The 16,148-nt window shown below is 43.3% G+C and overlaps 1 protein-coding gene across 4 annotated transcripts in view; it reads left to right on the plus strand.

Annotated features, from left to right (window-relative positions):
- The window catches only part of ARFGAP2 (ARF GTPase activating protein 2), an 885,096-nt gene that overhangs the window by 551,367 nt on the left and 317,581 nt on the right, over positions 1–16,148 (plus strand). For all 4 annotated transcript variants that reach the window (XM_069623180.1, XM_069623182.1, XM_069623181.1 and 1 more), the window contains one exon: positions 4,624–4,750. In XM_069623180.1, coding sequence (XP_069479281.1) covers positions 4,624–4,750 — 127 coding nt within the window. The remainder of the gene's footprint in view (positions 1–4,623; positions 4,751–16,148) is intronic.

Genomic DNA, 16,148 nt, shown 5'->3' on the forward strand with positions numbered 1-16,148 from the left:
TAGTTCTTTAACAAATCTGATCAGTTCAGAACAACTCCCTTTGACAACGCAGGAGTTTAAATGTATCTCAGCTGAGAATCAGAGGAGAATCCCTCCAGGTAGCTATGACTGGAGAAGGCAGGCTGTCAGTTGAAAAGGAGAGCACTGAGATATGGCACCGACCCAGAATCAAGATGCAGTTTGCAGAGACAGGAGAGAGAACTAACGTAGCCGGGGAGATGGGCACTCTGAGGCTTGCATACCGAATAGGCACTGAAGTGTCTTACCATGTCCACAGCAATGCTGAGACGAAAGCTGTCAGCGAGGAGGAAGCGGAACGCTGCAGACCAGAAACCTAAGCCGAAACAAGACCAACGGCTACCAGAGGCTCATGAAGGGATTCCACAGCCCGGAAGACGCGACCAACAACAAAGGTCCGCGGGCTGGTGGGAAGTAACAGGAGGTCTGGGGAAGCCCGGAAAAGCACAAAGAACTGCATAAGGGTCAGAGAACATTTTGGTCTAATACACTGAGAGAAATACAGAAAAGCAGGAGGGTAAATACCCCAGGCAACAATGAATGCATGACAAGTGAACGCAAGAGAAATCCTAGCTTGGCAGGACAGTGAACCAGACTATTTGGAACCAATATTGAGAGTCTGCGACCCGCACCCAAATGAAATAAAATATATAAGGGAGTCATACTCAGTTTGAAAACAAGGAACAACATGTTTGGCAGGGGAGTAAACCAAACAAACGTAGTTACATTGCGATTCTGGGACCCGCACCCAGAGGGTAGACCAAGAACAGAAGGGTCTGAAACACTAAAACTAATCAGAACTAATAGGGGCTGAAGCCTTATACGAGAAAGAAAAAAGCAAAATGAAGAACAGTGACTTGGCAGGGATGTATGCTGTGAGAAACCTGACCGGGTTCACCCACCTATCCTCTTTCCCATTCCACCTGAAAACCCCTTCCCCCAGCATTTATGGGATCTTTTTAAACTCATACCATCACCCCCTCCCGATTTTCAACAAATGCTGGGATGAGGAAGAGGCAACTGGGAGTAGTGAAGATTTCCCATACGAATAACATGGGAAATGTAAGGGAAAGAACTTGTTATCCCAATAAAAGTCGGGCAGAGTCAGGCATTCCCTAATTGTCACACACACCCGACTCCACTTGACTACTTTTCGAACTATAAAAGGTATGATTCTGCACAGGTGAATGAGCGAGCTGGGGATATTGTTTGGACCAAAGAAGCTACGGAGCAGAGAGCAGCAGGATCGACGGCTCAAGGGAGAACGGCGTGCCAAGACGCTGGCTCTCTGTGTCTGAGGTGCTGCAGTGTCTTCAGAGAGCTGGAGCAGAGAGTCTTGCAGGCTGCTGTTGGCGGGTACAACCTTGCTTGTTCCCTTGGGACCTGTGCCAGCCCCAAAGGTGTCTGAGAGACAGGTGGTGAGACCCTGGCCACCGGCCCGCACAACCAGGAGGAACCGCTTGTCAACGCACTGCTGCCCTGGTGAGTTGCATAGAGAGAGATTGAGAGCGGCTCAGAAACATGCGATTGACTGCATCAGAGCGGGCTGAAGAAAATGTATGCAGTGGCACAGAGCAGAAAAGAGGAAAGAAAACTATGGAAAAAGCAGATTGAGAGAAAAGTAATACGATTGAGAGAAAGTCCAAAAGCGTAGCGTGCAAGAGACGTAAAGGAAAAGAACTGGGAAAGGGAGGGCACGAGCGACCCGAAAAGAGAGACGGGTGCAAGCGACCCGGCAGAGTGGAAAAGGTTCCAGTGGGCATGGAAAGGACGAGGGGTGCCAGTGGGCACGATAGGAGAGTGCAAGTGTGAAAGCAAAGAAAAGAGAGGTGCCAGTGGGAACAAGAAGGAAAGTCAAGATCAGGAAAATCCAAGAGGTGGGTTAAGGCTCGAAGTGGTCGCGCTTAGGAGGAGAAAATAAGCTGCCATTTTTCGAAAGCCCCTGATGCCTCCCTCCCCAGTTATTTGTAATGTTTGTGAGCACTGTGAGGTCTGCGGGCAAGTTGGCGCTTTATAAAAATCTAATAGAATAGATGCTAACCCATTGAGAGAACTGTATATGAAAAACAAGGCACATCCTGACAAATTGAACTTGTGTTTTCTATTAAACTCAAGAGGGGCATACACTTGGGGAAGGGAATACCGAGAGGCTGATGAAGTGGATCTGTTTGAACTGGAAAGAGGCCTCAGCTTGGGGAAGGGAACCATGCAAAACCTACCAAAGTGGAAGCTTGGTTGTTTTGTGCTATTGAAGGAGCTGAAGCTTGGGGACGGGAACCCTTGTGACATTAAAGACACTGGGACTCATTACGAGTTTGGAGGTAGCTATGCTGTCATTACCGGCATGGCTACCTCCAAACTCGTGCCTGTGTCCCGAAAAAAGGGAATTACCGGGCCATTCTGACTTTTGCAGGCCTGGTAATTCCCATTTTTGGGACCATGGGAATGGAATGGGGAGGATGCTAACAGACCCGTTAATGACGGGTCCGTTGTTGGCATCCTGGTCTGCTCGTGGGTGCCGGTATGCACGTCTGGCCAGACCAGATGTGCATACCGCCACCCGCGAGCAGACTCGTAATGTGGCGTCCCGGTATGAACGGTGGCAGTACCTTACCGGCACAGTTCATACCGCGGCCGCCAGGGTCGTAATGAGGCCCATTGATATTGTTTGGACTATGGAGACTGTTCTATGAACAGTGCCTTTTGATTGAACTCATCCTTTTGAAGCTGTCCAACCTACCATTGGTGAGAAGACCCCCTGAAATCAATCCTGGTTTCCTATTTTTGTTGAACCACCACCTTTTTCTTTTGAAAGACTTTGTAAACACATTTTTGTCAGCGTGAGGGCAAGCACAGGTGTAGACTAGACAGATTTTTATGTTGGACTTCTAGACTTTGGCGGCTCTTAGAAACATCAGTTAAGGGAACCATCACTTTGGAGTTAGGGCCAGTTAGGCATTACCCCAACCCAGGAACATTTAGAAATACAGATTTTGAAAATGTATCCTTTGAGTCTGTGTTTCTCTTGATACCATGCCTGACTCACAACGCCCAGATGCCTCGAGTATTGCAAGCCTGGCACCCAAATCAACATTTGCAAACCCAAGGGGTTTAGAACATGAAGACTGAGAAAGTGTTACACTTTCTGGAGAAACCATTGTGTTTAGTCTATGAAGGAACCTGAGACATTTTGCCCTTTTTGAAGGTTAGGGGAAAGGAGCCACGCCCTAATATGGGATTACTATTTTTCTTGAACATTGTTTTGCATTTGTTTGAAGCCTGACTGGTTGAGAACTTGTATGTTACATTGGTGAACACTGGTTTCTTTAGAGCCAGATTACCTGTACACCATTTTGTAAGTTTGTAGGGTGAGGGACAGAGAGGTTTTGAGACGTGACTGGGACAGACTTTTTTGCTTTTGGACATCCTGGCGGTTTTCACTAGTTTTTTTGAGGTAGGGAAACCCCTCTTAAATTTGGGGCTAGAGAGGCCTTTTTCTCAATCTTGCTTAATCCATAAAAGTCTATGCCCAAAAGATGCCACCCTTGTGTCCGAGCCTTACTTCTGGAACTTCACAAAACCCACAAACTGAACCATGCAAAATGTTCCCACTACATAGGCTATCATTTGACTATATTTAGCAAACCAATTAGCTATCCGCTTTATGTCCCGCTGCAATTAGCAGTTGTGGTTAAGAGAAAACCTGTCCTGGGACTTGCCATGAACCAACTGGCTGAAACATTCGCAGAGGGGATAACCTTGTAGGATCATGTGTTGGTGGCTCTGTGAATACCAGTGGCAGCTCTTACATTAGTAGATAAAATATGTACACCACTGTAACTTTCTGTTCATTATCCTTTATATGAAACAATAGATTGCTATACCATGTTTATGTTGCCCCACATTCCCTCTGGATAAGTGTGCCATGACTGCTCGATGACGTGCTCCTTAGATGAACAAGAGGAAAGCGCTCCAAGCTCGCTTAGGTGAGGTTGGTAATATGGGGGCTTCAGCACAAGCCACAGCGACTGCTCCTGACTAGACCGAAGTCTAATCTTTCCACACAACAGACCTGGTCTGAAACCAGTTTTTCATATTGACAACCATTTTTCCTAAATAAATAAACTCCAAGTATTCGAAATTTGATTTGAGGCTTCGGTTCAGTGTCCTTTTTTTGTTCAGCTCAGTTATCATGTAAGGATATATATTAAAATACTATTAAAGCTCTGGCCCCCATTATTTTGCAGGTGATAGCCATTCTTCCACTCCGCTACACAGATCTCCCATGCTGCTCTCATGTATGCTCTTGCACCTCATGTGATGAAAGGTTGAGATGCTGTTGCTGTACTTTGAATGGTGTTTCCCGTTTATCTCTTGTATATTTTGTTCCCTAATGCAGAGAAGCACCCTCTGTCTGTTCTTGTCATCCTCTGCCCCTTTTCTCCTATAGTCAAAGGTTGCTCTCTGGCTCCTTTGCCGCAGCAGTGAAATGTCTGTGTGTTGCTCCCCTATGCTGGCCTGTCGCCCTTCTGCGGTTAAAACATTATTTAGCCTCTTTCCTGTTTACTTTGCTTTTCTCACCTGTCCCCCTCTCTTCATGCCTAGTCCCACCAGCAGGCGGAAGTTGGAGAGCAGTACATCGGTGGCTGAATCTAGTGAAGCACGTCAGAAGTTTGCCAGTGCCAAAGCCATCTCGTCAGACATGTTCTTCGGGAGGGAGTCCGATGCTGAGGTGAGTAGCAAGAGTGGATGGGTTGGGGCACATTTACCACCTTTTCCACCTCCATACCCCCTTTTTTTTTTTTTATTTTATTTTTTTTTTAGCTCTCGCCAAATTGGCCCACTGCCAACACAACACCTAACATTTCTCATAACAGCTCTCATTTTCTAAAGTCCAGTGTCATAAGCCTACTTCTTGACATTCAACACTTTTTTTTTCTATGAAGGTGGGTCCTACGTGAATGTTAACATCCCCTTTCCTCATACTTCCCTGACCTAAACACACAGCCGTGCTTCATGCACCACAAGTGGGAAAGTGCAATTATCACTTCTTGCTATTTGTTTCCTATACAGTGCAGGAAAACTTTTTCACACCAACATTATAATGCCCCTAGGCGCAGTGCTCCAGATAAGATTTTGAGTTGGGAGTATTTTACTCCCTATTTTTAAACTTTGAGAGTAAATATGATTGCAAGAGAGTCAAAATTACTTTTCTCTTTTGCAAGAAAGTAAAATGTATGTGACATCCAGCCGATGTGTGCAAAAACGGAAATCATTACCATGTGGCAGCTTTATGCATTGTGACAGAATACACCTTTCATTATTTCTTTAAGCTCTGGCCATTTGATCTCTCCTGTATATATTTAAATGTGGAAAACACAAAAACCTAGTCAATTACATAGTAAAGCAAACAGGAATTGCATTGTGTTTTCTGAGATTCGATAGAATTGTCTTTTGGTGTTTAATGAAAGTCCTTAATTTCCTGGAGCTATTACTACCTAATGGTATGCCAATGCAGTGCAGAGAGGCAAGGACTCCATGCTAAATTCTATACCTAATCTCATGGTCAAATGGTTAACTATATAGCGCTTTTGGCAAAGTGCTGTACATGGAACATATTTATCAAAATTATCACCAAACCGAAGTGGGTACTCCTTTAATGACCACGAAGGGATGAAAGGCTGAGTTGGCCTTCCCGGGATTTGAACCTACAACCTACAGATCACGCACAGATCGCAGCAATGAGCGATCAACTGGCTAAGCTATCTTATTCGCTAACATCCTTTTGAGGGCTGTAAACCGAGTATCTACTCAGGTATAATAATCGCAGTGCATAGATGTTGCAGGAACCATGTATGAAGCGCTACATAAAGTTAAACACATCTGGATTATCACGGGGACAGGTTTTGATGAGCTTCTATTTCAACTACAAATGTAACTTTCATTTGTTTGTTTTTGAACAGTGCTTGTACTTCCTGGAGAGTCAGGTTTTGGATTTTTTAATTGTAGTCTTTAAGATTTGAGAGGCTGTAACATCTGTGACTGGTGTAATGACAATCACTCACCCTTGAGCAACGACTCTGCTGCCACTAACCATTTATAGTAATGTACCCCATTGACTGCAAGGTTGAATGGATGTATACTAGACCGTACATACTCATCATTTTACAAACTGATTTTATAATTAGAGTGTAAATTAAATTATAAGTCTAAAAATGATCTGCCTCTGCATGATTATGCACATAGCAGAGGAACTTTGGAAAATACAAGTGTGCAATACCTGTTTGCTTTCAGTGGGAAAAAGCATAATTTGTTATAACAGATTCATTCTCAATTGCAACTTAGTTTTCCATCTTATTAATTATACAATCCTAAAATGCTAAGAAAATAAATATGCACAGTGCTTCTGTTTGCCCCATGAACATCTACACACAACAGAAGTTGAATGGAAAGAACCCATTCCTTTTATCACAGTGTGCAGTTTTTTTTTGTTTTTTTAAAGGCTTCAGAGAAATAAAATCTGTTCCAGAAGCTTTTTTCCATGGCTTGCAATTACATCCATGTAGATAAAAATCGAAAGAAGCGTTCTGGTTTCTGTCAAGTAACCTGACTTTTGTACTCACAGCACTGTACTCTAAACCTGTGCCTAAATGTACACAGGAAAATAATAAAGCTGTTGTATTTACAAGATAGTCATGCGTGAAAAGGCCTTGTTACAAACCTTATCTGGAGGCCTGCCCCATGGAAAGTAAAACGCAGATCAAAATAAATGACTTGGTTTGCTTCGTCTACATATCCAAATGTATTTTAAATAAGGGGTTCTCTGTTGTTAAACTTGGAGAAAACACAAGGGTGATGCAGCAGCTGGTCCACTCAGCCATCCAGTAGGGCCCTCCTCATTGATCGACTGTGGCGGCCTACCTCTCCAAAGTGTTCCTCAGAGTATCGTATGCCTCCCCACCACATGTGCTACGACAATCCCTGATTTTTTAAAAATGTTTTTTTCTATTCCTGCCTAGGTTTACCCTTGCTTGAGTCTTCTCACTTGACTGGCCATGTGAGCTCCACAGGTTTGTGGTTACATATTTGTTGTTATAGTGGCGTAACACACAATATATTGGTCAGTCAGACATTCTTTACCTAGTTTCCTTCTGTTACTTGAGGGGTCCCTTAACATTTAGCTAGCTTTTTGGTCTCCTAGACTTTTTTTTGGTCTCCTAGACTTTTGCTAATGTGCCCTGCAAATGCAATTTATTACTGATGGGCTGCTCTTAGAAACCTATGTAACTCCCTGGGCAAGGCTGCTCCTTGCGCCCATACACCCTTTTGTTGCTGGGTGAGTTTTCTCACCCAGAATGTGTGTTGGGGGAGTAGGTTGGTGTCAGTCTATTTTTGACATCATCCAGTAGCCTTTTTGCCACGCTGGTAACCACCTGCCTCTATATTGTGGTGGATTGGTTGGCACGCTTAAACCCCTTCTCCTATTTTTTTCTAACTCAGGTCACCCCAGGTCTTTTGAGAGATGTTTTCCGGCAACTCAGATTGCTGGAGATGGGATGTCCTCAAGGATCTTGGTGCGGGCTGGGGTGCTGTACCTCAGAACATCCTGATCCTAAATCTCTGCCTATCCATGCAGAAACATCTTCCTTCAAGCTCTGCTCCTTCTTCCTGCTGGTGATCCTCACTGGAACCCCTGTGTCTGTATTCTTCTGGTGCTTCCCTGAATCTTACTGTTGTCGTGATACTCACCTGAATGAAGTGGGTGTCCCTGGTACCCAGGTGGTTTGCTGTTGCTTCACCATTCATTCAAATCTGCCATGCTCTCTTCTTTGTGCATTGCTTGAAGAGATTCCTCTATCATTGTGTATTTTGTGGTTCTGATCCTGCCACTGCGTGAGGCTCCAAGTACCAAATCAGATCTCCTATCCAGTATGGAGAATCCTGCGGATTCACCACTAAAACCCTGCCTAAAGTCTCCTCCCATTTGGCCAGATGCTTCCTGATCCCAATCCTGGGGGTGGTGTACTGCGGAAGGATCACCTCGGTGGAAACGAGGCCCACGGCTGTGGGAAGATTTCGCAGGGTTAAACATTATATTTCTCCCTGGAGAGGAATACTCTTACAACAGACTTGGAGGAGGAATTGGCTTATTGCCAATTTGATATATCTCAACCTCCTACTAAGGATGGAAAGGTAGATTCTAAATAAGTGATTCAATATAGTGTTGAACCCAGACAACCAATCTTTTTTACCCCTAAATCCCCATATCTTCCACAATACCAAAAGGAATGGCCAACATGTGACATTTCCTGTCCCATCTGTCTCTCAAAAGCTTAAACCCTAGAACTCCTCTTTGAATAACATCAAGGTATGAAAAATCATCCTTAAACCTTTTAAAGAAGTAAGAAAAGTAAATTTCTCTGAGGTAGACTACATATCCCAGAATCCCTCGGGGAAAGTGACGTAGAAGAGGGCTGTAGAGGCATGTTGGAGCCAAGGTTAGGCAATTAGTCCTAAGGGCCTTTACCTGAAACCAATTAACACACCTTAGGGACATAAAAGGCTGCAGCAGGAATGAGCCGTAGAAAGAGGCTGGAGCAGGAGCTGGAAGGTCGGCAGAGGTAGCAGCGGAGCACACGGCTGGCAATTCACTAGGAAGTGTGACCACAGAAGGGACGCCGGAGCAGAGGAAGAGCAGATTTCACCTGCAGGCTCTGAGTTGGTCCTGCGCTCATAAACCCTGTTTGGCTGTGGCAGCATTGGAAGGGACTGGGAGAAACGGGCAGTCTTTCCAGTGCGCCTAATTGCTGTGAATGCAGAGCTGGAGTCGTGCATCCACCCAAGGCCTGTGTGCAGAAGCAAGCCGAGGGAAGCTGGAAAAAGGAAGACTCTCTTTTAATGAGGCTGGATCGGGGACACCCGTGTTGCAGAGGGGTGTGGGTCCCAAGAGTGCCTGTAGCAGTAGCAGCAGACGAAATTAAGTCATGGAGCAGAAACAGCCTGCAGCCACTGTGATTGTGGAGTCAGTGAAGGAAGCTCTGTACTCCAATCCTTCAGAATACCTTTCTGGTAACTTTAGCCAGCTTAAGATGTACTTTGCATGCAAGTGTGAGCGGGTAAATGTTGTTTGCAGAAGTGGGACGTCACTTTATCATGCGCGTATATCAAAGCTGTTAGGGAGAATTCTCTTATAAGGCTGATTTCCCAAACCTAGTGAGTCCCCCAGCAGCTTTGCTGGATTTTTGGGGTTTGTTGTTTTTCTCCTGCTAAGAGTGAGACTCTTTTACTCCCACTCTTAGGCATGATTTAAGGTAGGACAAACCTTAATAGCCTTAAATAAAGAAACATGCCCTTGGCGACCACTATTTTTCGTGCAGAACAAAAGTAGCCAGATGCACAATTCTAAATAATTGTGCTAGGTTGTCAGCATGAGTTTTTCTCCAAAACTGTGTGGCTGTTACACCGATGCAATATAGAAAAGAGAAAAAAATGTTTAGAGAAGTTACTCACATGCGCCAACCCTTCATAAATTATTTAAGGTGAGTCAGTCATTTCTTTTTATTTTTCACAATTTTTTAATTAAATATACAAACAAAAAGTCCTCCAAATTAGGTGTTTTCTTCACACCTTATAATGTTCATGTAACTTGCTCACAGATCCTTAATACAAACAAATGTTGAATTCCCACGTGATTTGCTTAATCCTTTATACAGCTTAATATGTGGTGTTTCCTCCACACCCAATCCTTAAATTTTGCAGATACCTGACTGCATCTCTCTCTTAGTAACTCTTCAAAAAATGATTTTTGTTAAACCTTAGTTTTTCAGATATTTTGCTGCATTTCTTAGTTTTGCAGATATTTTGCTGCATTTCTCTCATTGCAACTCTCTCAACATGTGTTTCCCCATTGAGCTAACAATGGTTCATCAGGAGAGGAAATGTTTTCTAAGGGAAGAAAGAACCAAAAAACTGCATTTAAAATAATGCTAAATAGTACACATTGAAATGTACTGTTTTTTCATACCTAAAGTGTAATTTTAAATGTCACCCAGGACTCACCCATTCTGAATTTTTTTGTATTCATCCAACTAGTTTTAACAGGTTCAGATGGTTCACCAATTTAGCTTGATAATTCTAGTTTTATAGATTTATAGAGATTGCCTTTTTTGCAGCTTGTTCCAATGTTGTAGCTAAAGGGAAACAGGTGAACAAAAAATAGAGAGAAAAGGATATTTCCTTTTTAAAATGCTTGGAGAAAGGATAGCAATTTAAAATACTTTCCTATCACTACTTAGTTATATTAATATGTATTCTACATGTTATTATTCTTACCTTAGTTGTTCTGGGTACAACGATTCTCTGCCATGAAAAGCATCTGGTTGAATGGATGATATTGTATCGCTTTTTCCGCTATTTATGCTGAAAAAGTGCCATTGTGACGTCCACATGATCTAACGTGACGCGATGACGTCATCACGTACATTCTCAACGTTCCGCGGCCATTTTGAAATGGTAAATATGCCATTCTACTCGTACCTTATTGATAAATGGCCGTGTTTGATCAATAGATCAAAGCCTGCTAGTTATTATTTTCAAATGGTTCATTTTACCTAAAAATGTAACTATTCTCAATTGAATTAATGTTAAATGAACATCTAAAACAACAGATAGTTGTTTCAAAAGGCTAATGTTTTCGAGTATGTACTTAGCGTGCCAGCGGCCATTTTAAAATGGTAAATATACCATTTTACTCGTGTTTTGTTGTGCAATAACCATTTTTGTTCATTAACTTAGAATAGTGTTTATTATCTCAAATAGGCCATTTTGCCTGAAAGTTTTACTCTTCTAGTGTTCTATTATATCACTGATCCACTGATATTTCTCTATTTACATTTTACATAGACATATTCTGTGTAGACTAATTATATAGCAAATTTTAAGCTATAGTAGTATATACTTGCAAACAAGGTTATATATACTGGCTAAGGTTTCCCGTTGGTCATTAAGTTGTGTGACTCCCAAATCATATATAGTAAACAGATCAAATCAAAACTTTACATACATGCACAATTTAGACCTATTATACATATACATAAAAAATTATTTTTCAGGTATGTCTGACTTTTTGTGTGCTTATGTGCTATGTTTGTTTTTTACTCCATAGGTTATCATCTGTTTTGGTATGTGTGTTACACAGCACCCTCAGTGCAGTAACACAGGGGTGTCATAGTGACCCCCAAACATAGGCTCCATACCATGGGACTGACTACTGTCTCCCGGGGCATGTAAAGTCACCATTGACTTAACTAGTCCAAAATTGTGAAAAGAACCAGTACAAACCATCATATTGTGGAAGTACTGGAAGGGGTTAATTCGATTGCCCCTGGGTCTGTTTCCAAGGGGGCACTGTCCAGTCCCCCCTTGTCGAGTTTCTGGCTGGTGGCAGTGGTTACCACGCAAAATATTCCACCAGAATATTTCCTATGGGATTTACCCATTGATTTTAAACGCACCGCTTTTTGGTGCAATGTTAAAGATACCGCCGGTTTATTTATTTAATATTAAATCACCGGCTGGGTCTTTTTGCCAGAACTCTTTTCTGAAATGGTGTTCGTGTCTGTCTCTGTAACTCGAACCAAGGTCGGGCCCTTTGTTCCACTTTTTGGCGGGCTTCTCCACAGAAGCCCTCCAACTGGTGTTACTCTGTCTGGCTTCCACAGGATGTGTGGGTGGGGGGAATTGGCACCCTGGACTGCATTGCCTTAGCAACCCAGGTCACACTCTGTTCTGATTGGGCCAGTGGTGAGCCGCCCGGCTCACCACTTAGCATGTTTGAGTGACAGCTATGCTGTTGAATGGGGGTTTTTCTGCATAAAAGCTGGGCTTTTTGGACTGGAACTTCAGAAGTCGCCACAGGACCTAAGAAATCCGAAGAGGGGAGAAGCTGAGCCATCTGCAACGACGACACCACAGGTGGAGCCCTGCTGCAACAACCTCACCACTTTCCAGACGACAAGAGAAGATCTTCTGCTGAAAGAGTCTTCTTCATCTGAGCTGGTGGGATCAGCCAGTTCGCCATTTCGCCTTCCAGGACGTCTCTTGGTCGAATCGCCCGTGCCAAGCACCCCGGAGGCCGGATAGCCAAGCTTCACCAATGTGACCGCGAATACCAGGATCACACATTTTCACAGACAAACTCTGCGGCTGATTTCTTCTCTGGTCAGTGCAACGACTCCAAGTATCCTCCTCGACGAGATCCTCTCTTCCCCTGGACAAAACCATGAACTGCACCCACTGCCAGGAACAACTGCCACCGCTAGAGCTTCCTCAACTTTAAAGGTACTGTGTTCCACCTGGCCTCCCTTTCTTCGGTTTGCTCAAGGTGACCCTTAAATACTTGGCTTTCCAACTGGGTTGGCCCCCAGACCTTCTAACTTTATCTTTTAAAGTGGGCCTGGCTTATGAACTTTGGCTCTACAGTAGACTCTTGAAAACAAATGAATGTACCGTTACTAGTGAACAATGCTCAAGGCAATTGTTTAGTTGGACCGATACAGGAGTTTAGGCTGGTCCTCAAGTTTAATAAGAGGGTTGGTCTGCTAAGTGGCAGATCCAAGCAAGGGGTCAAAATGTACAAACCGCTCACTGTGTTAAAGAATACAAAGATTAGAAAGCAATGATTTATTTGCTAATACAAACAAACATGTAGTACATAAAATGTAAGAAAATGCTGGAAATTGCAACATACATATGCAAAAACAATAACAATTCACAGTGACATCAAATAACAAAAGAGGTGTAATATATACAACAAGGTGAACATAGAATACTGTATGATTAGTATACAGATAGATCTCAATAGTTTCCTTTATTATATGACAATGTACATGCTAATATGAATGCATGGGTATTTTGTAATAAATCCCAAGTAAAAATAGAAGCAAGGGGGGGGCTGTAAAGTCGCCCAAATTAATTCGTGGATAATTGCCTATTTATCTTTCGTATTCCTTCTAATTATAACAATAAATGTTCCAGGGTCATAGGGAAAACAAGATATCTTTTAAGCCCTGCCCTTTTCTCTCCCTTTTATTTAATTATTGGAGTGCCATCTAAGTTACGCGCTCACCTCTGCTTTGACAAAAAGTGATGTTTTTACTTAGACTTGTCTAATAATTGCTAATGGAGGTGTGTATACTTTTCTGATTATGTTTTGAACTTGCTTTGATTAATAGTGCTAGTGTATTAGTGTGTGTTAAATAAATAATTATATACTTTTGATACAAAGCTCGGGCCAGTGTTTGCTTGTTCTACTGTGTTTTTGTCCCTATTGTGTATCCTCTGTATACTGCCTAACTCTTCTTGAGAGAAGTCTGACTGCTCAGCCACAGCTACCAGGTAAATCTGGGTGGTACAGACTGCTACCAATTGGGTTTACTGCTTACTCCTGTAGTCTTAATCTTCTTGCAGTGGTCCCCAAGGGAACTGCACATGATTCTGCCTAACACTGGTGGCAGCAGTGGGATTTGTATTGAGGATACATTGTAGAGTGCTTCTAATACTTTAGTGCAACTAACCACAAAGCTTAGCACTAGAAAAAAGTTTATTTTCTAACAAGTCAACTATGGAAAGTTACAGCCAGGAGTCCCATTCTGCAAAAACTGGTGATTGTTTAAGAGTTCTTTATAGACATAAGGATCTTCATGTAAAAGGCAAGAAAATGGAATTGATAGAAAGATTGTTAGAAAACCAAAATCTGGGTGGTGGTTCAGATGAGCCTACCTTACCAGCAAATGTAGACAACAGTAATGGAGCTAACATGGATCAAAGTTTTGATAGTAATGTTATAGAGTTGGAAGAGGAAGGTGAGGCCAATGGAACTGCCCCCGCTGGCCCTCTGCCTGCTCTAGCATCTCAAGCTGTGTCTACTGGACCTTTGTTAGGTCCCACATTAAGTCCTGCATTCATTGAACTAGAAAAAAAGAGGCTTGAATTAGAGTTCAAAAGAATTAGTACCCAATCTGAACAAAAGCACCAAGAACTAAGGCTCAGAGAAATGGAGCTCAAACATGAGCTAGAGATGAAGAAATTGTCTGTGGAAAATGCTTCTCTCCCCGGATCCTCTAGGAGTTCCAGTCCCAAAAGACCCCGGATGCCTAAAAAGATTGTGGGTATGTATAAACCTAAGTTGGAGGTGTTGTATTGGTTGGCTATGTTTGAGTATAATCATGGGCTCCAGGACATCACAGGGAATCAGTTGCTTCCTTGGTTGTTCTCTAAGCTCCCCCCTGTTGCATCTGATGTGGTAATGGAGTTTGGGGAGGTGGATAGGATGGACTATGAATGTGTGAAGCTAGCTTTTAATAGCTAGATTTCGGAAGACCCCTTCCCTGTACCTTAAGAGGTTTAGGACCCTCAAAAAGCATGATGGTACCCCTTGGGCTCCTTAGGTGATAGAAAGTTTGAAGAACTTAGAGGGATGGATTAAGAGTTACAGAGTGAACACTTACGAAGGAATGAAAGCTCTTGTAATGTTGGAGTCAATTTATGATGCCTGCTCTCCTGAGCTCAGACAGCACTTGGCTGATTCAAAGGAAATAGATTCCATGAAGCTAGCTAAGGCTGCTGACTTGTGGGTTGCAAATAGGGCCACTCACAAGGATTCTGGGTTAACTCAGAAAAAGGATGAGGGGAAACAGCCTAAAAAGGACTCCAAAGAGAATTCCAATAATTCCAAATCCAAAGAGGGCCCCAAACAGAACCATAAGGGTAAGCCACATGGGAAACCAAATCAGGCTAGTGTACCTTCTGGTCCCAAACCAGAAGGAGGTCAGAACAAGCCACCATTCGTGAAGGCATTTGGAAAATGCTATGTTTGTGGCTCTACTCACCATGTGAAAGAGGATCCCAGATGTAAGGGTAAACCTTCAGGGGTCCACACTGTCTTCTTAGCCTTCGCTCCAGAGGAGGAAGTACAGGTGGCCAGTGGAAACTTTCTATTACCTGTTGATGAACCCATAGGAGTCTCAGCCAGTGTTTCTTTAGTGTTCCTGGGGTTGTGGGAACAACAGAATTTAGATATCTATAATTCTATCCCAGATAATACTAAAGAGTATTCTAAGGACAGTGTCCATGTGAATGGTCAGGAGACTCTTGCCATTAGGGACACTGGGGCCAGCATAACTGTGGTGGATTAATCTTTTTTCAAGGTAGAGGATGTTGCTAAGGCACCCAAACGCCTCACCAAGTTAGCTGGAGGGCCTGTGCAGATGCTTCCCCCAATTACCAGTTCTCATCCAGTGGAATGATATGACTGTGAAGATGCATGTCAGTGTATAAGGTGAGGTACCAGGAAGAGTTCTGTTTGGAAATTACCTGAAAACTCTTGGAGTAGTGTCACATACCCCCAGACCTCCTAGTAAAATGTTACAGGAGCTAACCAGACCTGCAAGGGAGAAAACCATGAGAGGTTCTTCCAAGGAGATGATGAGGAAAGAAATCACTCCTACTCCACTGGAGCTACTTTCTGCTATATCTGAGCAACCAGAAGCAAAGGGGCAACCCAAGACTTCTAGAAGGAAACCAGCAGCAAGCACTCCAGTGCTTCCAACTAGGACTTCCCCTCGGTTGTCCAAAGTTACACCTGTAACTCCACCTCCAGCTGAGGCTGAGAGGGAGGTACAACCATGTGTGGTTGAACTAGACTCTGGAGAGACAGAGCTAGTAGAAGGCCAAGAACTTATTGGAGATCTGGATCCTGTTGACCATCCTGAGCTGCAGTCTTTACTGGCAGAAGGTGGACCCAACAGGGCAGACTTCAGTAAGGGACAAAGAGAATGTCCAACTCTGGAAGGTCTTCGCCCCCAGGCAGCTTCTCAGGCTGATGGGCAAGAGCCTGGGAAGTATAGGTTGCACTGGGAAGATGGCCTCTTCTACAGTGAACCAACTGAGTCTGCACCTGGAGACTACAAGCGACTTGTAGTGCCTCAAGAAAACAGACTCCAGTTCTTGCAACTAGCCCATGAGATTCCTTTGCTGGTCACTTGAGTTTCAAGAAGACCAAAGAAAGGCTCTCGCTCTACTTTTATTGGCCAAAGATGGGGGCTGAGGTACATAAGTTCTGCAAGAGCTGC

Source organism: Ambystoma mexicanum, chromosome 11 (genome assembly GCF_040938575.1).
Source record: "Ambystoma mexicanum isolate Mex_15411 chromosome 11, UKY_AmexF1_1, whole genome shotgun sequence".
Taxonomy (NCBI): Eukaryota; Metazoa; Chordata; class Amphibia; order Caudata; family Ambystomatidae; genus Ambystoma; species Ambystoma mexicanum.